This window comes from Seriola aureovittata, chromosome 9 (assembly GCF_021018895.1).
Source record: "Seriola aureovittata isolate HTS-2021-v1 ecotype China chromosome 9, ASM2101889v1, whole genome shotgun sequence".
Lineage (NCBI taxonomy): Eukaryota > Metazoa > Chordata > Actinopteri > Carangiformes > Carangidae > Seriola > Seriola aureovittata.
The window spans coordinates 14716497-14743365 of record NC_079372.1 but is presented as its reverse complement, the minus strand read 5'-3'; the positions used below and the strand labels follow the sequence as shown (position 1 = coordinate 14743365).

General features: G+C 37.5%; 3 protein-coding genes across 4 annotated transcripts; 1 reads left to right on the top strand and 2 right to left on the bottom strand.

Annotated features, from left to right (window-relative positions):
- Positions 1-5366: 5366 nt before the first annotated feature.
- On the bottom strand, positions 5367-9474 carry zgc:56699 (uncharacterized protein LOC405758 homolog). 2 transcript variants are annotated; one of them, XM_056384771.1, is made up of 7 exons: positions 9250-9474; positions 7830-7954; positions 7618-7724; positions 6551-6677; positions 6371-6454; positions 5913-5970; positions 5367-5814 (listed from the first exon to the last, which is right to left on the bottom strand). In XM_056384771.1, the coding sequence occupies exons 2-7, from the start codon at positions 7912-7914 to the stop codon at positions 5733-5735; spliced, it is 543 nt and encodes a 180-aa protein (XP_056240746.1). In that variant the 5' UTR covers positions 7915-7954; positions 9250-9474; the 3' UTR covers positions 5367-5732. The 2 variants fall into 2 exon arrangements, with proteins under 2 accessions (XP_056240746.1, XP_056240747.1); XM_056384772.1 differs by lacking the exon at positions 9250-9474 and having other exon boundaries at positions 7830-8268.
- A 389-nt stretch (positions 9475-9863) lies between these two features.
- On the top strand, positions 9864-17310 carry letmd1 (LETM1 domain containing 1). The gene is made up of 9 exons (XM_056384769.1): positions 9864-10146; positions 11184-11338; positions 12236-12348; positions 12718-12800; positions 13039-13225; positions 14101-14202; positions 14300-14452; positions 14560-14656; positions 15788-17310. Exons 1-9 carry the CDS (start codon positions 10031-10033, stop codon positions 15865-15867), a joined length of 1086 nt encoding a protein of 361 aa, XP_056240744.1. The 5' UTR covers positions 9864-10030; the 3' UTR covers positions 15868-17310.
- A 44-nt stretch (positions 17311-17354) lies between these two features.
- On the bottom strand, positions 17355-25523 carry cd63 (CD63 molecule). The gene is made up of 8 exons (XM_056384770.1): positions 25373-25523; positions 24495-24580; positions 20398-20586; positions 20232-20306; positions 20043-20141; positions 19670-19813; positions 18370-18453; positions 17355-17810 (listed from the first exon to the last, which is right to left on the bottom strand). The coding sequence occupies exons 2-8, from the start codon at positions 24558-24560 to the stop codon at positions 17745-17747; spliced, it is 723 nt and encodes a 240-aa protein (XP_056240745.1). The 5' UTR covers positions 24561-24580; positions 25373-25523; the 3' UTR covers positions 17355-17744.
- Between the last annotated feature and the right edge of the window lie 1346 nt (positions 25524-26869).

The window sequence follows — 26869 nt, the reverse complement described above, 5'->3', positions numbered from 1 at the left end:
TGAATGTCCTTGATTGGCCCAGCCAGCCAGTCAGGGCAATAAAAGATTATTTATAGATGATCCAAAACAGGCAAAGTCAGCAGGAATACAAAGACTCACGATCAATCAATGATGAACAAGATTGACTGAATCAACAGGAGGAATAACCATAGGCTGGAGTCAAGCAAGAGCACATGACCTGTAAGAACACACAAAGAAAAAGGCTGCATCCACAGTGGAGCTAACATATCAGCCAATATTAGCTAATCATCTTTATAGTAGTGTTGGTGTGTGTGTTAGCCAATAAGTACCAAGGAATTGCTGTACAGTGATGTTAATCCTGCAGTAACAGCTTTTTTTTGGCTACTCAGAGGCAGCAGAAACATGTTGTGAACACAACATTGATATATGATCACCTTTTAAATTGATATAGTGAACTTGTTAGCAAATAGTTGCTTATTTACACGTTCAGCAATTATGGAGCAACATCATCATTCATTTGGAGTTCAAGTATTTTAGCTCTATTTTTGGTCTCCACCATCTTCTGACACAAATATCTTTCTCTTTAGTTGCTAAATGCTCCACTACGTTCAGCAGCTTGTGGCTGACTGTGTCTGTCTGGTCTGCTGTGTGGTGCTGTGCAGGTTGTGTGCAGTGGGATTTTAAAGCTTTTTCTCTGATTGCAGCTTCCTGCTGCGCCCAAAAACAAAGCTATAACAGCAGTACACAGCACACTGGGGTGTAGGCATATATGTATGCATCAGTGTCACCAAGATGTTTTTCTGTAGATGTCATCTCAAACACTGAAGACTTAAGATTTTGCTCTTGAATTTATAAGTAACATCTAAATTATCTGAAGCTGGAACCAGATGGTGTCATCATTCTCTTGAGTTAGATTCTGAAATTCTCTGTCTGGTGTTGTAACGTAACATAATATAGTTGGAGGACTTGATAACCTTTCAAGTATTGGACTTATGCAACAAGAACAGTTGGGAAAAGCCAGCATCACTCTGATTACAGAACCTATGTGGCTGATGTTACACTGATGGCGATAAGACAGGATAAGACAGTTCTCTTATGATCTACAAAACCAGCCTCACTGGAAACTGGGGAAAGCAAGAGCAACTTGAACGCAGCTTGTTTGACTGGAGTATGAAATGCCAGTGATAATAGAGGATCACAAGCTTCACAGAGTTACAGGATTAGAGGCCAGCTCCAGAGACCAAACTGTCCACCACACATTGTGCAGGACTCTTATGTCTGTGAGAATATGAGAATGTCACAATTATAAAACGAGACCGACAGAGAGGCTTTGGTTTCACTTGCAGGCGACAAGCCTGGGGTGCGTGCTTGTAACTTGTTTGCAGGGTGTCCAGCGTGACAAGTTTCATAAGGGTCACATCTCAATGAGACCAGTAGTGTCATATTAACTCTTTGCTGTGTCACAAATGAACCAGAATATTAAGAGTGAACTATGAAATAAGCAGCAGGCAACAGGATTTAAACCTAAACATCATTTCATAGTAAAAGGTGAGGCCGGACACTTAGTTGCTTTCCTTAAACTATCAAATGACCAGCTGCATGCAAATGCATGCCCTAAGATGTAATTTATAAAAAAAGATTAGATTAATTCAATTAATGTGCTCTACAAGTCAATTTTTTTCAAAACTTTAAGAGCTTTTTTGTGTGAATTTTCTCACTGCAATGATAATTTGTCATAAAAAACACTGATTCCTGTGGGGACAAACATGAAGTCAAACTCAGAACCAGTGTAGACAAAATATAATGGTGTCTTATAGGGTGATGCAACTTTAATAATGCCATATTAAGAAAGGTATTTCAATCAAGGGAAGAGCAAAGAAGCTGGTTTTGTGACGGAGAATACCAGTTTTAACAAGTTCTTGTCTTTGCCAGTGTGTTGTACTGGACTCTCAGTCTGGAACAGGCTGTACTAAGGCTATTTAGTTTCATTTTATGTTGCTGGTTGGCAGGAGTGTAAATATGGATTTGGCATTAGATTTCTAGCCAAAATGGCAGAAAGGGTTTCAAATCAATTATGTTTTCTAACTAATCAATGGCCACAACAAGGTGATTTTAGAGGGAAATGGTCTGGTCTGGCATCTTGGTTGAAAAAACAGCATATTATTGAACAAACCCCATCTACATTTCCATTATAAACCTCTCACTTGAGATTAGACTATTTGACATTTAATAAAGTAGTGGAAAGTAACTAATATTTACTCAAGTACGTGTTTGGGGCACTGGTACTTTGCTTGACCATTTCCTTTTTATGATATTTCATATGTTGTACTTTTCACCTTCCTACATTTAATAAGTTATAGTTAAGATTGTTTTATATAAAACATGATCAGCTTATAAAACATGATGCATTTTTATGGATTAAAATATAAGTAAGTATATAACATGCTGAAATTTGTAAAATTTAAGTACTTTCTTTCATATGAATGCATCAATGATGAATGATGATTCAATAATGTAATTGTAAAACACAGGGATCAGGGATATTCTGTATGAGGACTTTTATACTTTAAATACTTTTGGTTGCTACTACTTTCGTACTTTTACTGAAGTTTAATGTTCAGTGCAGGACTTGTAATGAAATTTTTTAGTGTGGCATTGCATGTTTTATCATCATCTTCTAATGTATTTTATTCGGTGTTAATCTTTTTATATGTGCTTGTGTTTCTTTTATATCTTGTCTTGCTGCTTTTTTGTCTTACGTAAAGCACTTAAAATTGCCTTGTTGTTTAAGGGTGCTTTATAAATAAACTTGCCTTGAAATGCCTTTTTACATTCAAATACTTTTTCCTTGGACATTTTACAAAACTCGGACATTGTAAAACATTAAAACACCTCCCTCTCATGTACTTTAATGGACCAGGAGCCTTAAAAGTTTCTGATTTATGTCTGATGAGAGACCAGCAGACTGAGCTGCGGATACCGATACATTTCTGATCATTTTTCCATGTCAAGATATAATCATATTCCAAAAATATTCAAGAAATATCAGAGATAAACACCCACAGTATTTAGAAATCTGAGAACATCTGAGGAGCTATTTATGTCACTGCCTCAGTGCAGATTTTTTTTTTTTTTCCACAGATCGAGTCATATTCATTTGGCAGCATCGGCTCCTACATGGAGCTGTGGCCCACCGACTTGGGTTTTAAAGGGGTTGATATGACATTTAAGACAAGTCAGTGACAGTTTTAAAAGTTCAAAACTAATATGAGTTTCTCCACGTCACCCAGTAAACACTACAGCAGGTAACAACAGAGTAGAGTACATCTAGGAGGGGGTGGCAGTTCCTTGATAGATATGACAGTCTTACATAGACTAAAAGTTCTGCACGTACTCTGCCCTGAGGAGTCATATCTCATCCTTATAGATGGTGACAGGACAGCACAGACCACGCTTGAACACTTCCAATAATAGCCTCAACTAAAATAGACAGTCATCACATGAAATCAATAATGCCACTTAGATATGACAGAGCGCTGGCAGGTCGCCCTCACACAGGGATTATCCTGACACTCACTCGTCACTTGAAGCTCACTCCTGGAGCTTTCACCTGGGGCATTTTCTCAGCATGAAAAACTCTTGTGAACAGCCACATCTGGTCCTTTATACCTGGAAAGTGCCCATATTAAAAAAAAAAAAAAACTATGATGAATCAGAGGTGCTACTTGAATAAAAAGGAGGTCATCAAATAAAAATTATTAAGTTTTGAAAGGTCTGGGAAGTAAGCAGAGATAGTCATAAAGCCAGGTTGCTTCTCAAGTTACTGATGAGTAGCTAGCGCCATCCAGTGGCCGTACAATGACACAGTCAATATGTTCAACCTTCCTCTCTTGGGAAGAGCATCATAAAGATGGACTAACTACTAGAATTTATTATAAAAAGATAAACATTTGAATTTACCCCTAACCAGTCTTGCCGTCTATTTGTACATTGCTTTGTCTTCTGAAAATTTCCACTCAACCATGTTTGTTCTTATAAAGATCAATCACATTTAGACACTAAACAGGCGAGTTTCATGTTTTCAGTCCTGCATGAAGTGTCAGATTTTACACTTTAGGCTTGTTGACCCGTTTTGAGAAGCAATTAAAAAAAAAACAAAGACACAGATGATTAAAATGGTGGTTCCATAGGACAAAATTTCCAATAGCATACTAGGATAGTACAAGTATCTGTATCACTGACTAAAATAACATCAAATGATGCTGGGTTCCTATACTGTGCTCTCTGTAGCAACCTGCACTTTTCAACAACTTTGGCGCTTCTATTAAAAAAGCTATCAAATGAAATATCACCAGTTTAAGTTAAAATGTGTTTAGGTAAAAGTTACCTATTCAATCAGCAGGTGGGGTGAGTCTCATGGCGAGATCATTTCATGGCCAAATTGATACAGAAGCGAGGCGACGAAACCAATACAGATTCTATTACAAGCTGTTAAAGTTATGATGCAATTTCATATTTCAGAAATTCATTCCAGAATTTAAACATTTCTTCCTTTCCTCTTCAAACGTAAACATTATTGTATCTGTCATCGGGTCTCATTCCGAGTAGTGGACACTCGCCAAGTACAGTACATTTACTCAAGGACTGTACTTTAATGTAATTTTGAGCTAATTGTAATTAACCTGAAGGCATTTCTTCTGCTTTATACATCTACTCGTCTAATTTCATAAGAAAATATTGTACTTTCTACTCCACTACAATGCTGTAGTTTCTAGTTACTCTACAGTTTGTTTTTTTTCATACAAAATACATGGTCACCTTTGAAATTATGATTTGTTCCATGCAGAAATCTCTTATTTTAGTCTAAAATTGACCCCTCGCCTGCATGTTCTCAAAACTATTTCTGAAATCAGGGTTTTTCTTAATTGTGGTGCAAAGACAAACCTCAGACTTCTTGTTTCAAGATGGTCAGTTTTTAGACAGGTTCATTTGAATTAAAATAAACAAAAAAATAAACTTCACATCACAAAAATACTTTTAAAGGCAATAAAGGGCTGAAGACCAGATTCTACGCAAAGTTCTTTTGACAAGATCACAAGGTTCTTACCCCATTAGAAATGAACTCCCCAATAATATAATCTACATCACTATGAAACTGTCCGTTCTACAGTACCTTTACTTGATACTAAAAGTACATTTACCTGTTAATACATCTGCCCTTTTTAAGAGTTTGAACACATAACTTGTAATCGAGTCTTTTAACATTGAATGTATAATTACTTTAGATAAGTAAAGGATTTGGGGACTTCTTCAACCACTGCTCATTCCCATCCCAAATTATAGCCAAACTGCTCACACTTTCAAGTCATTTCAACATGTGATTGATTTCATTAATTGCCAGGCAAAATTATTTAACTTTTAATACAACACAGTTCCAACCAATACCATCTGTTTCTGTGTAAAAGATTCATGCAAGATAATACAGGGGAAAAAAAGAAGCCTTGGTGTGTGTATATATGCCACTTAAAAGTCACTACGCTTTGCATTTAGGTTATTTGCCACATCATGCAACTACAAATAAGATCTCTGTAACCTAGAACCAATATGGGAAAAGTTATATTTAACTGTGCAAATTAAAACCTTAATTGGGCAAAGACTTGTTAAAAACAAATTTAAAAAAAGATATCTACGCATGCATACATACATACATACATACAATAGAGTCCATTAAGCTACATGTTGCTTCTTTTTGGATTAATAGTAAGCACACATTATGGCTTAAACCCAGACCAAGGGAGGGTATTGGGTGCTCTAAAACTTGGACCAAGATTGTTGGTGGGCCTCATCTCCAGTCTGCAGAGAGATGAGACAAAATAAGTGCTGAAGAGCAAAGAAAATATGTACAAATAAGTGCTAAGAGCTGAGACAGAGTGGTGGAGCAGGCCACTTACTGTTGATTCAAGGATGGGTTTTTACCCCACACAAATGGAGCAGGAGCATCATCAGCCTCTGCAAAACAAAACACTCTGTTACCTTTACAGACACTGAAAATGAGTGAGTTCAAAGTCTGGTTCAGAGTACACTGGGGGAGAAAAAAGAATATTGTGGGAATCTCTACTGTGCATTGAATCGTTCACACTCAACCACTGATTTTTTACTTATATTAGTTAAGATATTTTTGTAAATACACTTGTTTGCTGCGAGTTAAATAAGATTGATACAACTCTCTGGTCTGTATGCTAAATATGCTGCAGGAGATGCTTAGCATAAAGACTGGAAACAGGGGGGAATGAGCTAGCCTGGCTCTGTCCAGACGTAACAAAAGCCACATATCACCTCTAATACTCACTAATTAACATAAGTAAAAAAATATATAATGAAATTAAGAAGTTGTGGTCACCAATCATACCTTTGTCCCAGTCCTCAGTCATGTTTGGATTTACCCAGGTGCTGACAGGGACCTGCCATTTCCAATGTCCATTTGTGCTTATACCTGTAAACGGAGCAGAACTCAACTCGGAAACACTAAAACACACATCGACTCTGGACCTGCAGGGTAAAGGGAGAGACGGTTAAGTGAAAATCTCACCATCCTCAGAGTCCACAGATATTCTGTCCTCACAGGTCTCAGTGTGGCGTGTCAGCTCATGCTTAGGGACCAGGTGGCGAGCATTAAAAGGGCAGGTTTTCAGCTCATTGGCCAGTTGCGGATGATTCTACATTAGTGGAGCAGAAGTTACATGGTCAAACTTGCAGTCAGTCATGGCAGGTATATCAAAGAAGATTCTGAAAAAATGTAAGTTCAAATTTAAAGTTTTGTTTCTCCTGATTTTCTTAAGACAGACAAATTATTCAATCAGGTTGACATTTTCTTACCACCTGTTTTCTGTTTTCTTCCTTGCCAGATGTTTTCCCTTATGGATGTAATACAGGGTCTAATACAGTTTGCAGCTTAGTTGATGAAACTATTGCAGAGTTTTACTGGTTGTAATTTTCTCAAAGATAAATATTTAAGTAATGATAAACAGCTCAACTGCTGTTTACATGGTCAAGAGTCAACTTTCAATCTCAACATGATAAACAGTTATGAACAAAGACGGTAAATACCCTTGGCTTTCACTCAGTTGCCAGTATAGTACTGATAAGTCCTTCATTCCAGCAGCTGTCAGACTCCACAACTCCTGCTCTTCCTGACCATGTGCAAACTTACACTTTTTCATGTACATATCGTGTGTATATTGTATATTTTTGTTGTATATTTCCATAGATGTTTATTCTATAGATGTTTATTTTTCTGCTGTGGTAAATGAATTTCCCAGTTGTGGGATAAATAAAGTTAATCTAATACAACAGTCCTAAAATCTATTTTTTTATTTTTTTTTTTATTTTATTTAAAGAGGTGTTAATGCAACATTGCAGTCACTTTGGAGGTGTTTCTAATATACAGTCTTCCATCCTAAATATAAATGATTTGAATTATTAGAAGGTAGGATTTATTGCAGGATTGTTGCATTGCGTTTAGCTGGGTGTTCATAATGAACTGGCAACTGAGTGTAAAATAATGCACAAATGCCAGTGTAAGAGAAGACATCTGAAGTCTTTCCCCATACCTATTAATGTTAGCATTAGTTGCAATAATACAAGTGCTTGACTCACCTTCCTGCACTTTATAAGATGGTAAGGGAACCGGCAAGCACGGATCTGGTGGCTCTTGTCAAAGGGGCACTGCAAAAGTTTATCTGGATCACAGTTCCCTTTTTCAGCTTTAAAATCAGAGAAGAACAAACACATTCATCATCATTAATATTTAGTAAAACATACAATAATTTAAAATGCTGAAAATTTGGGAGGAACAGCTTTAGTTTTACCAGTTTCCTCTGCCAGATGTGCCCTCTCAGCAGCGGTAGTCTTGCATGGACCGCTAGTGGTTCCAAATCTGAATGTGGTCGTCATCTTGAGGCGGGGATTTACTGAGAGCACCCTAGTTGCTCAGCTGGGAAGGTCAAAGAGACAATTCAGGTTAGCTTGGAATTTAGATAATAGTACTAAGACGTTGCTAGATGCACATGCAGCATTAAAAACTGCATAACCATGACAACCAATTAGATCATTAGTCTGCAGGTAATCCAACAAGTGTGCCACATTTTTTATCATATAATTGAGTCTTAACATTGAATGTATAATTACTTTTACTTAAAAGTAAAGAGGAGTAAGAGGATTTGGGTGCTTCATCCACCACTGCTCATTCCCATTCCAAATTATAGCCAAATTGCTCACATCTTCAAGTCATTTCAACATGTGATAAATTTCATTAATTGCCATGTAAAATTATTTCAAATCAAAAGTTTTCAACCAATGCCATTTTTTTTTTTTTTTTTTTTTTTTTTTTTTTTTTAAACAGTGAAAGATTCATGCAAGATGATACAGTGAAGAAAGAAGCCTTAGTGTGTGTATATGCCACTCAAATGTCACTATACTGACTACAAGTAAAACCTTTGCAACCTAGAACCAATATGGGAAAATTTAGATTCAACTGTGCAAATTAAAAACCTTAGTTGGGCAATTTAAAAGGAGATATCTACGCATGCATATACACACAACACTGTCCATACAGCTACATGAAGCTTTGGATATGCAGTAGTGCAATAAGGGTGCCACAGTGTGTTTGCTCGCTGGTTTTGACTAATGCGCAAAAAACACGAGCGCACTAAATGTTAGTTTGACTTCGACCCAAAAAAGGAAGCCTCGGAGAGAATAGTTTTGGTTTTCTTATTTCTCAAGGTTTTTCTGACATGCAAAAAGAGTTTAGTGTTTTGTGCGTATTAGCCACCTATGGAAAACGATAAGATACGCCACTCTAAAATTTGATTTGGTGGCCGCACCTGGAGGCCAAATGGTTATTGAAAATGTCGTCGCCAGCGGCCTCGAATCACCTTCTGGATGGCAGACACCACGTTTATATGGATTTAACTCCACAACGCGGCCCTCTGCATGCCATTTCCAGCATTGCACTTTCTAACCAGCGCTTACATTAACTACATCTCGCCAAACGCTGTCCTAAAAATCGTGCAGGAAAAGTTGGCCCGCAGCCAGGTTTTGTTAGCAAAACTTGGCAAGAGGCCTAGCTTGTAAAATGGCGATCATTATCAATATTGTCTGGGAAAACAAAGCTACATTACGTCTTTATAAGACAAAACACTCGGCGGTTGTGAAGTTTCAACAACTGCTTTTAAATACAGTGTGTAACATACAGTAGTAGTACTTTTTCAATTAAAATTATTCTGAAACCTTATCTCTTGTCCAACTCCAGCCCGAGACCTGTGAAAGTGTTTGATCAGCTTCAGCCCCGCCTCTCACTCACTTATATTCGCGCGACGTCACGTGACTTGAATTACAACGTGCTCATATTAAAACCTTAAAACCTGTTCGTAAGACATTACTATTATATTACTGCAACCAAAACATTATTTTGCAACGTGACATCATATATATAATTTCATAATGCCACTTTTTATTTCATGTCTTTTCTTATTTCATAGTGCAACTTTATTTCATGTAACTATTGTCACTTTTTAATTCATGTAAATTTTTATTTCACTAAAACCGCATTCAAATTAAACCAAAGGTTATTTGGGGCTTGCATCTCCATTGTAAAAATAAAATTGCATTATGATTGTATGGGCAGAATAAATATTTGAAGATGTGAAATAACATCAAATAAATAAAAAAGTTTTCTTTGTTATATGTATGCAATGGTGGAAGAACAATTAATGTACTCAAGAAAAGGCAGCAATATTCAGAGAATAATGATGTTCCTTTTTTTACTTTAGTCTGACATGTTATGCACGCAACAATATTAAAATAACTGATTATCAAATTAGATCATGTAGACTAAAATTATATGTGGTAAACCTGTGGCTTTGGAGGCGCTGGAGGTTTGGAGACCCTGTGCAGCTACAAACGTTATTCGGTCAGTGATCCAGTCGGGATTACGGTAAATCGGCGGCTTTCTGCTTTCCTGTGTGTGAGCGTCATTACGGTAACGCTGCGAGGCTACCGGGTGTCAAACATGGCGTTGTCCTGTTCGAGCCTGTGTAACCATTTGTCTTTGGTCCGACTGTGTGGTCTCAGGACAAACAGGACAACAAGTGGGCTTTATTCTCCATATGTGTCCTGTCAGTCCAGGTATGTCTAAAACTGTCTTCACCTGTCCACGATTTGTCACTTTGTTGGGACCCGCGCTAAGCTAGCTGTTCGTCTGTGTGGATATCAGCTCAACCGCTTTTTACGTTTGATAAGAAACATTTAACGTAGGTATAACTACCTGCTGTTTTTAGTCTTTAATATACCCAAACACAAGGGCATCCAGGTGAAACTCAGATTTCTACGAATTTAATCGGTGTCAACCTGGTAACAGGCGCCACTATTATTGTGCACAAGCCCGGAAACAGTATCTTACAGTCCAAAAGGTTACTGCTTGTCAACCGGTTTGATTGCAGTCATAACCCCGGTCTCCTTTAAAAGGTAACTGTAAATTTTACAATCAAGAAGTCAGAATGAGGGATACTGTAACAAAGTCACAGAGGCATAAACATGGTAAAAATGTACGTTTTTTTTTTTTTTGTCGTTATCTTTTTTTGCCTCGCCTATATTTTTGGCAAAGAAAAGTGGAATAAGTGGGCAGTATCAGTACCAGACCCATGGCCACAAGTATGAATTCTGTGTCAAAAGCTGTTGCATTGACACAGACAGAAACAGAAGACTTTGAGCTGTCAAACCATGTATAACTTGTCAAAGCTGTGTTAAGATCTCTCTGTTAAGGGATTGATATGAGTAGCTTTTTTACTAACTGCTTGCTTAAAAGCTTATTTTATCTCTATAAAAAGGCCCATCACCTCCACTATGTGGACACTGGATTAGAGACATCTGATAGATCAGCTGTTCTATGAAGAGATCTACAAAGACATTTGTGGACACTTGGCAAGACATATTTCAATTTTGTATAGTATATATTGTGCCACCTTTTCTTATTTATTTATCAACATAGAATAAATTTCTTCTTTCTTTTGACCAGTCTTATGATTATACAATGTTCAGGGTTACTTTTATCGACTCCCTGAGGAGGTTGGGGACTGTGGGGACTGTGTATTTTAACTGATGCCTGATAGATGTTTTTCTCATAATAATTTAAGTTATTCATGTAAACCTCTTCTAATTTCCAGGTTGGCCCTATGTAGACACTACTCATCATCGAAAGTGAGACGAGGTATTGGTCGATATGTCACCTCCAGGCTTCAGTGGGCAAATAGCAAATATGAAGGTTTCCTGCAAAGGAGATTCCCCCGCTTTTACCTGCTCTACCATACTTTTGTGGAAGGTAAAACCACTGCTCACTCCCCTCAGTGATATCCAATACTCAATTGATATAGAATCCAGATTGTAATTGATTGGTGTTGTGTTAGAGATTTTGAGTACCACCTTCTGATAAGGCAACATGGTACAATGACTTTATTATTGCCTAATAAATTGTTTGCTAATACAAATCAGTTATAAGCCGTTAATACGGACAACTTTTGGGGTGGAAGGTTGTGGAAAAAGTCTAGTACAACAGTATCACCAACTATGACCTCAGTACAAAAATATCTAATTTAATTAACACCTCTATGACATTGTCAACAAAAACCGAACATTTTAAGCATCATAAAAGTAATCTTGGTGGCTGAACAGTTTTATGAGATTTTACAGGTGTACCCAATGAAGTGGCCTCTGAGTGTTGATGGCTGTGGAGTCCAGGTCCTCAAGTTACAAAGCTGAATGAAATGACCATGACCTCCATGCTGTATCCAAAGATAGTCTACATAGGAATCACTCATCACCAATCAACGCAGTGGAGTTTAAATTCTCAGCATTTGGACACGATATTTTTCAAACATAATTTTTCATGTGAATTCATTATAATATAGTGGCAGACACTGTATCAGATATATACATTTTTTGTTAAAATGAATTAAAGTAATTTCATCATTTTGTGGTACCCCACAGAAACTGTACAAATGTGGTGGTTCGATCCCTTGCTCCTATTATTCACAAAGTGAAGTGTCCTTGAGCAGGACACTGAACCGCAGTTGCTCCTGGTGGCCAGGCAGCACGGTGTCTGAGTACGTGGCTGAGTGAGAGCTTTGTCTGAAGGTTGAAAAGTGCTCTAAAAATGCAGTCAACCTCCATCAGTATTTTCATTATCGTAAACATTATTGTTATCACTGTGTCATTGCAGGATTCAAATTACTGTTCCAAGATACCAAAGAGGTGAGGAGGATAAAAGCAAAGATGTCCACTGGAGTAAAGTTCCAGGATTTGCCCTACAGAGAGATGGAAAAACTCAGACAGGTGGGTCTCTTTTTGATAAAATGTACATTCTGAAATTAGGCAAAACATGCTATAAATATTACTAAATTATCCTTTTAGTGACATAATGCATCAGGCTTAATGGAAAATGAGGCTTTGTTGAGACACTAGTATTTCCAATACATACTGTATTGTGTGAGATGAACACACCAACTGTGTTTACCATGGTCTTATTTGTTAATGGCAATCACACCAAGGTATAATGATACGTTTTACAGTGGTACTGATGTTTAAGACAAGGAGGGAGAACAATACTTGATTTTTTTTTTTTTTGCTTGTCATTGTTTCACTTGAGGTCTATAATGTTTATTATCTTGCAGCGGCTTTACTTACCTGACATTTGTTTCACAGTTTCGCAGAAACATGATCAAAGCCATCCCGCTGGTGATGATATCCATCCCCCCCTTTGCCAACTACCTGGTTTTTGTCTTGATGTGAGTTACTTTGAAATAACCATCTTTTCATTTCAGTTGGCATCCTTTGATTCATACTCAGCAAAGCATTTTGAACTTATTGATAGCCTCCAATAATATAATGTTGATTCTCCTAATAATACATTGTTCCCTACAATGTATTGGATCGTCCTTCCTGTTCTGTGCCTTGATACATATTCTCCCATCACCCCATGTGTCTCTCCTCTCTCTGCTGTCGTCTCCACCTGTTCATTGCCAGGTACTTTTTCCCCCGCCAGCTCCTGATCCCTCACTTCTGGACTCCCATGCAGCAGGTAGAGTTTCGGGGAGTGTATAATTCGCTCAGGGCACGGCACCACTGGCCGGTGCTCAAAGGGCTTGAGTATTCGAGCAGTAAGGTCAAAGACGGTCAGCTACAGACTCGCCTTAAAGACCTGTGCACTAAAGTAAGTGACAATGTGTTGATAGGAACACTGTAATATGATAAAAGTGCTTTAGCAGTGTCACGTTCTGTTTGTAAAATACATCACATAGTGCAGCAGACATGTATTTTCCTTCTCACATTATATTCTCTTTATATATTGACTCTATATCTCAGCTATAAATTCCACTTCTTTGCAAATACGCTTGAACATAGCCTAAATTGATGCATTCACGTTTAATAAATTGACTGAACAGAATATAAATAACAAAAATCAACAGTTATCTGACAGACACCAGAACCTGGTCGTACCATCTGTTTTAGGTTCACACTTAGCCTGGTTATGAAGTAAATACGTTTAGCATCATCTAGCTTTATTTAATTAAACCCAGTAACTGTTACATGGGTAACTGAACCAACTGAACATTGCTGGAAAGTAACTAGTACTTTTACTCAAGTACTGTACTTAAGTACAATTTGAAGTACTGATACTTTACTTGAATATTTCCATTTTCCGCTTCTTTTTTTCTGAGGGAAATGTTATACTTTTTACTCCAGTACATTTATTTAACAGATTTCATTACTAGTTACTTTTCAGATTAGGATTTTACATAAGAGAAACGTGATAATCTTATAAAAGGTAATTAATTGTTAAAGATTACAGCAGTTGTTTCAAAACTTTTTTACTTGTGACCTGACAAATTTCTCCATGCGTATAAATAAAACAACTGACCGACATTTACTAATTTACTTATTTTATCATTTGGTCTTGAACAACTATTAACAGAATATTTAATTTGCCCAAACTTTTGAGTACAACTGTAAATGGTGAAAAGCAAGATGATCCTGTATCCAGTATGGCAAGAATGTGGAATAAACTCACTTTCACTGCATTTTCAGGTGCAAAATGGAGCGACTCCTAAAGTGTCTGAAATCCTTGCTGTTCGAAGACTGTTTTCTGGACCCCCTCTGGGCATGAAGAGGATGCGCGTGCATCACATGGTCAGTAAAACACACTTCACTCACATCCTGCACAAAGGGCTTGCTGAACCCAAACGCCACTAGACTATCTCTTCTGTCTGTTATCCGGGTCAATCAGAGGCACATCAGCCCCCTGCTCTTCCTGACGCCTCGCCTCCCAGGTTTCCTGATAGGCCGGCGGCTGAACAGCCACGCCCTCGAGCTGCTGCAGCTGGACCGGGCCCTCAGCAGGCTGGGCCCTCACCAGCTCAGTGACTCTGAACTCAAACAGGTCAGTCACTCTGTGTATTCACCGGCCAAACATGATTTATATGATGAACACTCTTTATTCCTCTGTAAGTTGTGTGTTACAAATACATATTATCTCCTTCTTTCTAGGCTTGTTATTTAAGAGGGCTCAATTCTGATAATCTTGGCATCAACCAGTGTCGTGAGTGGTTATCCCAGTGGCTTCAGGTGTCCTCCTCATTGAAAGGTATTCTCATTTTCAAGTGCAGTATTGTTGCAATTTTGTGACTTCAACCACAATCAGGTGGTGTGTCTGGTTTTTCTGATGTTTAAAAGAATAGTTAAAAAATTCAAGAAGTAGTTGCTTCCTTACTTGGAGCTAGATGAGAAGATCGAACTCTCGCCTAGTTTACCATAAAGACTGGAGACAAAGAAACATTTAGCATTGCTCTGTCCCAAGGAAGCAAAATCAGCCTACTAGCACCTCTAAAGCTCATTAATTACCACATTATATTATTTGTTTAATCTGTGCAAAAACAAGTGTACACAGTTTCTGCAGGTCATTAAAAGGTTAAAGCACTGAGCACTGAATTCATTTTTCTTACAAATGGCCGTCTAAGGTATTAAAAAGTCTGTTTTGCTATCCGACTGTAGGGTGTCAGGACGTTGCACACAAAAATGGGATTATTGTGATCAGTGGACTTTGCTGCAGGAGGCTGTTCAGTTGTTTTTGTGGAGTTTCAGTCAGCAGCATCAGACCTGTAGCAAACACTCACTACTGCAAAGCATGAAATTGTTTAATTATTTTTATCCAGGTCCAAGTCAGATTAATTAAATTATTATAAATTCTTGTTACACAATGCAGGGAAGTACTTGAAACTGTGACAAAGTAATGAATACTTTATACTATGCCATATTGTCCCTACTGATTTTCCATCATACTTTCATGTGTTGATTGTAAAAAAGACTTGTATTCTTCTAAAAATTGTACTCTGTATGGTATTTAAAGCTCTTAAATATGTTGATTTAACTCATAAATCAACATGACATGGACCAGTTGAGCACCAGAAAAATGATTGAATTAAAAAAAAATTATTTATTTAATCATTTAACTGAAAAAAGGGCTGAACAGTCTCCTGCAGCAAAAGCCACTGTTGCCTCAGCTTTTGGATCTATAACCAGATTTAAAGAAAAAAAGAAGAAGCTATAACCGATGTTACTGTCAAATGTTCATAAGACTTTAAAACCTCCTATTCCTAATGCCTTTTTTTGAGGGAACTAAAATGTCAAACTATTCCTTTAACCCTGTCTTACTGACACACGTTTTCTTTAAAATGTGATGTTAACTTTGTGCCTCTTTTTGTTTAATTTTTTGCAGAGTCAGAGGTGTCACTGCTTTTGCACACCATGGTATTTCTCTCTGCCAACTACCCAACTGGTATCAAATGGTCCCGCTGACAGGAAGCCGGACACAGTCTGCATTTGTGATTACGTTCTCATTTGTGCACTGAGCAGCACAACATCCTAAGAGTTGTCAACATCTCCCTTTTGCCAAGTAAAAAACATGTTTAAACTGTTCTTGGCAAGATTTTTGGGTTTCAAAAGAAAAAAAAAACTGCCCGCCCAAAGCTCAAAGTAGGTCTGCCATAAAGACAACGATCCTGTTAATTCTAGACACTGTGGCGTTGTCGTATTTGTAAATTAAAGTTCTTGTCTTAGCTATGAACATCTCTACTCATTTGAAGTGACGAATACAAATACAAGTACATACACAGTAAACAGAATTTCATTTGAAACAACATGGTGACTATGGAGTGGTGCGGGATTCTGCTTTACACAAGATTTATTTTGGCTTAAAAATCTTGCTTAGTGCAGTGAAACTAATTGTGATGCACTGAACTATATTTAGTGGTGATGTTGAGGTAATATGATTGCCTGTTGCTGTATCTCAAGCTTGTTCACATTTTAAGGCACAGACTCGTCATCTGTTTACTTCTAAGCTAACACAAATTCTTACAAAGCTACAAAGACAGGAAGATTTTGTGAAGTGAAAGTTCAGCAGAACTTTCTGGTCTGTTCATGTCTTTGCTCGAGGAATGGTGCAATTGCTCTGACACATTCCATTCATAAAAATACAGATACAGGAGATAGCTTTTGTGTGAGCATACTTATACATATTTGTTCACATCAAACATGTACTGTATTTTCTCATACCTTACTTTGTGCTCTGCTCTTACTTTTTTTTTTAAAATGCGGATAATGCTGGTCACGTAAACACGTAAAGAGGCATTTAATGGAAATAGTCTTGATGAAAGGAACAACTGGTCAACATCACGAAGCAGTAGATTACACACAGGCTCCTAGATAGACACTTAGGTGACTCAGCTGCAAAAACTTCCCGGCTTGTTGTGTGGGTGGAGGAGCTAAATTCGTTCTAGATGAATATCGCTCTCTTAAACCTTCTTGAAGATGCAGCACAGAAGTTGCTGTCTGAAAAAAAAGCTGTTATGGCACTTTATTGTTTACTTGATGTTTTCAAGCTTTGGAGGCCGAATGACATTAACTTATCTTGGCGAGACCACATGAGCACAACATTTAATTCAAGCTTTTTGCCTGTTTCAGGGTGACAGTTTTTCAAAGAGGAACTGCACATCCCTTGTGCTGGTGTTTGTTGTGAACTATCAAGTAGGAAATGTCATTTGTTTCCTGTGCCTTTCACAAGAACTGGCACAATACATCTGAAATATGAGTTGTAAAACTTATATTCTGTTAATGAATTTTTCTTTCTTTTTTTTTTAAATATGTGATATTATTTGCTCAAGTTTTGAATGTTGTGCTGCTGTGCCAATATTATATACACTGTCATGGATTTGTGTCTGAAATAAATACCTATTTGGTGCATTTATTTTCCCTGTTTGTATTCACACTCACAGCAAATTCTGATGTAATTTTAAGAGTCTTTAATAAAAATAGAAACCAACAGCCAGCCTGAAACCAGCTAGAAATAAAAACTTCATTGCCAAAACAGATCCAAAATGTTTCTACCAGAATAAGCAAAGTAAAATATGTTAGAATCCCTCGCAACCAACAAGAACATACCCTGCCAGTAAAGTGGGCATGAGCCTTTTCTAACAGTTTGGATTCCTACACATGCACAGTATAGAAGCAGAGATATTGCTAACCTATGAAAACATCATTCAAAATCAATACAAGGGAAAATATATTGTTCTGTGCATTATATCTGAATTATAAGATGAACATATTTTAAGTCTCCAAATGAAGCTCCCAATAAGCGTGACCTCACCAGCCAGCTCCTACACAGGTGTGAAGCTGAATCACATGACTTCGTAGCCACTGCGGATGCCTCTCATTAACATGCAGGCGAACACAATGCCCATTATCTGGTAGGAAAACACATCACACACAAGGAGAGGACATTGACATTAGCATTTCTGAGAAATTACATTTTTCTTAATCTGCCTGCAGTAAAGTTAGATTTTTTTGCAATAGAAATGGTTCATAACACACTGTAACGTAGTTGTGATCAAATATAGCTGTTTTTTTTAACAACACTTCCCCAATAATTGGAGGCTGGTGTGTAAACAAATAATGAATGACAATACCTGCAATAATATAAAATATGTCTTGATAGGGGAAGTTATAACTGCTGATGATTACTGAAGCTTTCGGCTACATTACAGTAAATGTTTGTGTAGTGCTTATAAAAGCTGAATAGGGGGACTTATAAAGTATAAAGTATAGCAAAGATTTACAACAAAATAAGATAGATTTAGATCAAACCTTTAAAATGACAAATATAACAAAAAACACATTTTAAAATACTATTTTTTTTCATACTGTAGTTCTGTGTCTAAGAGCATTAAGTAGTTCTGTACATACTGCTGTCTGGTCAGATTATGTTTCTAACGCAACATGTTTTTGTTTATTGACGTTACATACCTGCAGGAAAGCAATAACAAGAGCTGCAACTATCACCCACTGGATGTTTTTCTTCAGGACAGCCTCCAGAGCATCATGACAACCCTGCATGAGAAACACAGAAAAGTTAGATCCAGTCTTCGCACTCCATTGGTTGGGTTGTTCTTTGAGACACTTTGCCTCTGTGTTAAACACTGACTTTCTTTTTAAAGGTTGTGTTTTGTTGACATTATCTCTTGACATTGTTTGAAATATAGTTCATTTTATTTATACAACCCAAAATTACAAATCATACATTTGCCTGAAATGGCTTTAAAGACTGTACAGCATGACGTCAATCGTTCCTCCGATCCTCATATTTAACCCCAATATACACAAAAGTATTGAAGAGAGCTTTGCCACAAACAAAGCTTGTGTGTTTAATATTTCATGTTGTAGATGTTATATGGGCTGCGTGTGATCAAATATATTCATCATTCACAGACAAAGAAATAAATCTCATCCACCATAGTTTGGGGTCAGTTATACCACAGAGAGGTGTTATTTACTTGCACTTGTGTCGGGACATGCAACACACAAATACTGTGTGTCTTTGGCACAGACTGACATTATAATCCCGTTGGAGTCACGTGTCTGTCTTATATTTACTTCCTGTTGGACTCCAGTTTGGTCTCAAATAACTGTGTCTTTAGTTTGGTAGATGTTGGACATTTTCCAGAGTTGAGACATAGTTCTGTGTGAGTTTGTCAACACGCAACTTCACACTAGAGCCCGACGAATAGAAAATCAGTCAGAACAACGTATCAGCCGATATTAGGTAATCACGGATATACCGATGTTTGTGTGTATGTCCGTCAATAAATAAACTGTAATACAAAAATCCAAAGAATTGACTCAAGGGAATCTAGAAAGAGTGTAGACAGCTTTTACATAGTTTGTCCATCAGAGAGAACTGACAACTGTAAACTGTCCCCCTCAGTACAAATTACTACAATGGGAATTACAAAGGGGAAAAAAACTACTTGCACTGTGCGCAGCATGAAATCAGATAATGGTTGCTTGTGGCATGAGTGGAAAACACCAATTACTGACTGTCTTCTTTAAAAAAAACATTGTGTTTGGCTGCACCGTTAACAGATACATCCGTTGCTTTTCTGTTGTATTTCTGACAGTAGCCTAGGCTTGTTATTGAACCACACTTGCTGTTACCAGCAGTAACCACAGGTGTTGTAAAATCAACAGGGACCGAAAGCTTGAGGATTTTAAATGTAACTAAATCTCATATTTGTTGACTTCATAACATTTGTCATTAGGGTTTTACCTCCTGGTGCACTTTGGCAGCGTCTGTCATGGTTCCGATTCCACAGTTTGCAGTGACATTCACGCAGCATGAGTCAGGCACTGAGGTTCTGTCGGGTCTGAAGTTTCTCCAGTCAGAAGAACTGTTCACACCACAGCATTTCAACTGAAAGTGCAAATGAGTCAAATGCAAAATATTTAATATGGAATTGCCATGTATCAGGCCACACATGACCAATGTACTGTGAAAGGACATCACTTGTGTTAACAGATGGTGCAAAGAAAAACACTGTCATGTCATATCATGCAAGCCGACCAACAGGATGCAGCAGTGTTATATGAAGGTGTTGTCAGACTAAGTAAACAGTGAGTAGGAGAGTTTACAGTGAACTCACATCCCTCTGCAGTTTATCCACACTGTCTTTGAATTCATCTGTGCTGTTGTTGTAATTGGAAATCATGTCAGTGAGGCTATCCTGGACGACAGTTGAGAGCTAAACGGGAGACACAACATGGCAGCAAGTTAAACCACAACTTCTGCAGGGCCTTAGATAACACACAAAACTGTGAATTTATAGACTCACTTTGTTTCTGAAGACGTATCCAGCAATCGCAGCTGCAATCTCAACAATGATGATCAACGAGAGGAGGATGGCAAACTGGAGGAAAGCGACAAATTAAAAACATTATACATGTTTTGCACACAAAATTCCAATTCAACGTTTATGTTGTCTTATGGTTAACAATTACCGTTGTGACCATGCAGTAGTTCTCTTTCCAGGCTCCACAGCAGCCGAAGAAGGCGATGAAGAAGATCACCACACCGATTCCAATGAGGACGATGGGAGCTCCTGAGGCTGTTGCATCACGGATCATAAAGGTTTTGTGCAGAGCCACCTGAACCAGGACTCCCACCACGATCAGTGCTAGACCGCATAACTGCATGAAAAAGAAAAGATTAGTTTAGTTAATTTCTGCTATTTTCATGTCATACAACACGTTTCTTTGGTCTGAGTGTTTAGTGTAAAATATAATGTTTTATTTGATTATCTGGTAACACTATGAAAGCAAAGAGAAAGGCTGTAATAAGTTGAATTTTACTGGCAACTAAATACCTACTTATGAAATGTGTCTTCTACTAATACTAAAATACTTACTGTAATATTTATTCATTACATTGAAACATGTGACTTTGACAGTCATCAATCTGGATTGACGTGGTTTGAATTCCCTTCTTTAAAATTTCAAGGGGAAAATTTACTCAAACAAACAAACAAACTGAAGAAAAAAAATTTAAGTGCCCAGGTTTTAGTAGTTATCCCAAGTAGATGTTTTGAATTGTGGTATCAGAATTCAAGCCTGATTAGGATGCTTAAATCTAATTTAAGCAGATTGATCAACTTCCAATCTTTGGATCCAATAGCAAATTGAAAACTATTTTCTAAATTACTGGACACAGAGTCCACAGCCATGCCAACAGCTCTTTGAAGCTGGACCACAGTGATGGTGGTGACCAACATTTTGAATTTGCACAACTTAAAAAGGAAGTTCTTAACACCACAATCAAACGAAATGACTAAGCACTAATGAAGAAAGGGGCTTGCAAAACTCTTCAGTTCCTGTATGCAAATGTAAAATGATCTGGTGATTACAAGGACTAACTCTGACTGCAGTAGGAATACTAAACATCAAACATAAGAGTTTATGTTCTCCTAGTGACCAACTCTCCTCATCGCAACAGGATGAACTGCACTATAAAAAGTACTTATTATGGCTGTATTTTGTGTACAGATGGTGCAGTGTACTAGTATGTGCAGAGAAATTCATCATTTTTTCAGCATTTCCATAAATTTGTACTAACATGTGTACTATATGTGTTAAAACAGACGCATACATGATGATACATCGATGACAGTGTGAGGATGAGCACATCACTGGTCAAGTGATAGGTCAAGCTGAACTCGAGGCAGGAAGTACTCAGGACATGTCATCGTTTCTGACCTCACTATAGTGTTGAAATGAGCATGACAAACAGACTCACTCTCCCCACAGTAACTTGGGACGTGGTTAAGACTTGAGACTCACAATCGTGTGACCTACTCCCACCACCTCCCACCTTTTCATCCCACCTTAGATATTTCCTGCTTTTCCTTGTTTTATATTATATTAAACTGAGTTTTAAACAAAGCATTTCAACATCGCCCTGGACTCTGGACATTTTTCCCTATTTTCTGCCATTTTATACACCAAATGACTAATTGAGAAATAATCGTCTGATTAGTCAATAATGGAAATAATCGTTAGTTGCAGCCCTTGACTATTGGCAGGGCAAATCATTTTAAAGACGTCACCATGGGCTTTGGAAAGTTTTCATGGTCATTTTTCACAACCTTTTGATATTTCACAGACTCAACAAAAAATCGTTAGATTAGTCGATATTGAAAATCATGATTTGTAGCAACCCTAATTCAAATAACTTGTTTTGTTTGACCAACAGTCCCAAACCCAAAGTATTACTTATACCATCATAGCAAACTAAGAAAACCAGCAAATCACATTTGAGAAACTAGCACTAGCAGGGGTTTTAGCATTATAACTTTAAGAAATTACTTTTGTTCCATATTAATTTTCAGTTGATCTATGAATCAACAAAATGTTTCAGCTTTACTGATAAATAATCAAAATATGATGTAATAAACTTGTAAATGCTTATGTGTAATTTGTGAGTCAGACTAATCCTTTTATTAACCTCTTTATCCCTCGTACATAAATGTCACCCAGCAAAAACAAACATCCTGTCATGACGTAGAACAGGATAGAGACACAAATTCATCTGTGGGTTCTTATAGAATAAGCGAACTATATTTTTTCTTCCTGCATTTAATCAGACTTGGTTCTCTGTAGCAGCCTTTTCTTTACATCTATTAAAAAGTAATATAGTTAAGTCACTGTACACAAATGAACAGAAGCCCCAGGAACAGCTCCAAGCCAAACTGGTCTTACTACTCTACAGTGTCTACAGAACAAACGAAAAAAAACATAGGAAGTAAAATGACCAGAACCGCTCCTGTCAGGATAAAAACCTATGCATTTACACTGGCAGACTGTAGACATAACGTCCGGTGACACATTATGAGCCCAGTTTGTTATGTTAACCGTGTTAAACCCTCGCTTTAGCTGAAGACCTGCCCTTGTTGGCACCACCAAAGTCAATATTTGAGCTTGAGTCAAATAGGTGGCTAATGGTTGACGTAGGAAAATATAAAGAAGTGAACACAGCAGGCAAACAGCTCAATGGGTCACATCGATCCCACAACAGAATAGAATAGAATGAAACCCAACGACAGAATAAGATGTTTATCCAGGTTGCTGCCAAATTTTTTGCTTTAGCTTGACTTTAATTTTTTTGATGAATTTGTAGAGCTGAAATATTTGTCGATTAATTGATGAGATGATTGTAAACAAATGAACTATTATCACTATCTGTTTATACTCCAGCCTACACTACAGTTACAGTTGTTGAAAGATACATTAGTTAACACTTACATCTACTTACAACTGAATGAAAGTGTGTTACAAACATGTACTAAATGTTTATACACTGCTTATGTTAATATTAATAATGGAACTAATGTTAAAAATGTGCGCTGAGTAAAGAGAATAAACACAGTTGTACCACCTTACCCTATTTAGCATTCATAGGCATTGCATAGTAATTAAATAAATGGTTTATAACACATTATAATGTAGTTGTAAGCCCATGTAACTAAGTGTACTTCAACAATTACAACTCATCTTGTGGGTTCTCAAAAAGAGGATGCTCAAAATTATGTCTTAATCGGAGAAGTTATAATTGCTGACAATTACAGTACATTAATAAGACCTTAAGATGCAATCATATTTGATTGCAACAACATTATGGTGTGTTATAAACTATTAAATGTTTATATTCAGCTTATAAATCCTAAATAGGGTGGTTAAAGTAAAGCATTACCATCAACGTTGAAAGTAATTATTTGTTACAGCCCTTAAAATATGCAGTGTGAAGAGAGAATAAATGTAGCTTTGTCATTCTGTACTTCCTCTTGTCCGGTGTCCTGTGTGAAATGATTATCAGATTTTTCCTCAGTGCAACAGTTTACAGTGCAAACAGCACTGTTTAAAGCTGTAAGTGTCATTGTGTCGGTGAGGGATGGAAAAAAAAGAAAACACGTTGATCTGGATGAGTCACATGATACTGTTACACTTCTGAAATCTGGTCATAAGATTCACATTCCATCATTCCACCTCTCGCTCCCAAGCCCTCAGACACACCATGAAGAAACTGCAAACAGGTTACAACCAGGAAACGTTAAGTTTAGTCCAGGATATCGGCCACGAATGTTCCCACGTTCATGTTCCACCATGCTTTCGTTAATGTGACGTGAACAAATGTAAACAAACATGTGAGCAGGTCTACAAGTCTTCAGGAAGAATAAATGAAGCCGGTATGTCGGAGGTTATGTGAGCGTGTGTGTTCATCAGCTGATTTTACAGATGATTACATAGTGCATGTTCCCCTTAAAGAAGGGTAACAAGGCCGTAACCCAAAGCTCAAAGTCATGAGGCTGGCAGAAAGGAGAAATGTCACAAATGTAGTCCTGCAGTGAAATTATTTCAGACTGCCTATAAAAGATAAGCTGATTTGCCTCAATAAGCCAAATCCCACTGAAAAACATAACCTGGTTTTATTTTCTGTTTGCTCACCCTCACTTCTCAGTATAGTTGAGTTTAGGTGTGATCCACGCCCACTCTGCTGCCTTTTTTTGATAGTTAATATTTTAAAGAACTGGTTGATTGTCACTCACCCAGAAAATGAAGTTGAAAAAGAAAAGCAGGAACTTCACACATTTCATTCCCCCCTCTACACCCATGGCTGATGAGAATCAATTTCCTGGAAGAAAAAACGAAAAACAAACGTGTTAAATTTTATTAACTTTCCCAAGGCAGAGCTACTGTACATGAACATTACATCAGCTGTAATATGAGCAGCAGCACACTGGAAGATCTGACTCATTTTTAGAGGCTAAGTGACTGGTGCAAGCTTTAAGCTATAAAAGGCCTTGATCCATAAAGACATGTGACAAACGTAACTTTTTATTCTCTATAAAATACGTAACCCAGTCAGCCATAACTCTGACTTTGTTTGACTGGATTTATTTTAACACCCAGGCGGCAACATACATCCGTTACTCATTAAAAGACCAATCACAGTTTAGAGCAGTAAGTGACTTTGCATTAACAGTAAATGGGCATTCAAAAACAGCAGGGTTGTACTTCATCAAACAGGGGGCAGGTCAAAGAGGTTAAATCTGTAAAGGCTTTTACAGCACATCACATGGACCATAAAGGATCAAAAGTACGACATTTGAAGAGGAAACAGAGCCTTTCCAGCCCGTTAATCACCGCTGGGTTAGCAACAACACCAGCTTTGTCACACGCCAAATTACATCAGGCAGCCACTTCTCTAATTTAATTTGTTAGTTTTACAGCTGCGTTCGTCTTAAATAAACTCCCGACAGCTAAACTGTCCCTGTTTCCTCCACGAGTGTCGGAGAGGAAACAATCTTTTTTGACTACTTTGTTTGTTGCATCGTTAGTTAAAGGCTCGCTTCCAAAAACTGGATGAAAAACGGTTTGTAAAACGCAAGAAAAGTTCGCTATTTCGGCGGGTTTTTAGGCTTACCTTTATGAGGAAGTCTCTAAAGTCCTGCGAAGAGGGGCGAAAACAACTGTGAAGTGAAAATTTCGACAGACTTGTACCGCTTCTAGTCCCTCCCACCCTCAGCTTCTCAGTTCCCAACCTCCTCCGCAACTTCCCAGTATATTGACCAAAACTTCTTCTGCTGACTTCAGGGTCTCCTCGTTAAACACACAACTCTTGCCTGTGACCACTAGGTGAGGCCACTGACAGTCAATGCAAGCTTTTTTTTTTACTGTTTTGTTTTTTTTTTACAAACGAAAAGTTTTTTGTCCAGTTTACTATAAAGCGCATGAATCCGTATTTGCAGTTAACCTGTAATCAGTCTGATTTTATGGAGCCCCCCCACCCCCATGGCCTGGTTACCATGTTGAGAGGCCCCTGGGCAAAAATTTGTTGTGTGCCCTCACTTAATTAGATATATGCCCTGACGGCTCTAACTTTGCTTTAGCTCCACCTATTGTGTTGAAACAGCACTTCATATGACTTAGTTTGTGGTAATTCCATAAAACACAACTTTATTCGAAATAAGCTCCATATTAGGACAATATAATCTAAAATAGGTCTTAAAAATAGATTTCGGTGCAGGATCTCTCCACAAGACAGGGCCAATACATTGTGTATATAGGTAACTATATACACAATAGTCAAAGTACAAGTACCTCAAAATTTTACTTTAGTACAGTACATGAGTAAAGTTATTCGAAAGAAACGTTTGACAGAAAAGGCATCTTGTTTCCCAGACAGGATCAGATATCTATAATGAATGTAAAGTAAACAAGGCTACTACAACCAGGATTTTAGACTACCCAAATCAAATCAGGGCTGCAAGAGGAGCCAACAGTAATACTACAGATGTGAAATATATGAATCTGATTGTCTCCCCCTTTTCCCAGGCCGAAAAAGAAACATTATTAATGGTGATTCAAATTATGTTGTAGTAACAGGAGATGAATCATATCCTCAGATGTTTCCTTTCTTATGTTCTGAGTAACACCCTCAGTCTGCTGAATAACTTGAGCAACATTTTGTGACCACTCGACTTTTTGTCAAAATGCAGGTTTTAATTAAGGTTATGAGTTGAATTAAAATCATAATTTGACATTGTACTTTACTTTTAAGCCAGAAATCTTTTGAACAAAGTAAACATCATGAGTGTCCAAATGTGTGTTATGACCAGAAATGATTGGTGTGTTAGGCTGAACAAAGTCAACTTGTTGCTCAAGGTTATGGTCATGTGGTGAAAGTCACAAGTCTTTGTGAATGCTATGGAAGAATTCAGTATTGAAAGGTCACACTTTTATGGTATAAACACTTTGTTCCATTTCCAATCAATGATCATTTGAGACAAAAAAAAGTTAGGATGATAATTGCTTGTCAGAACTATGTCCTTGTAATTGTTAATGCAATGCTCAGCGGGGATGTGTGACTGACACTGCATGTGTTCTCATATTACTGTTGTTAAGGTGGATGAAGCGGACC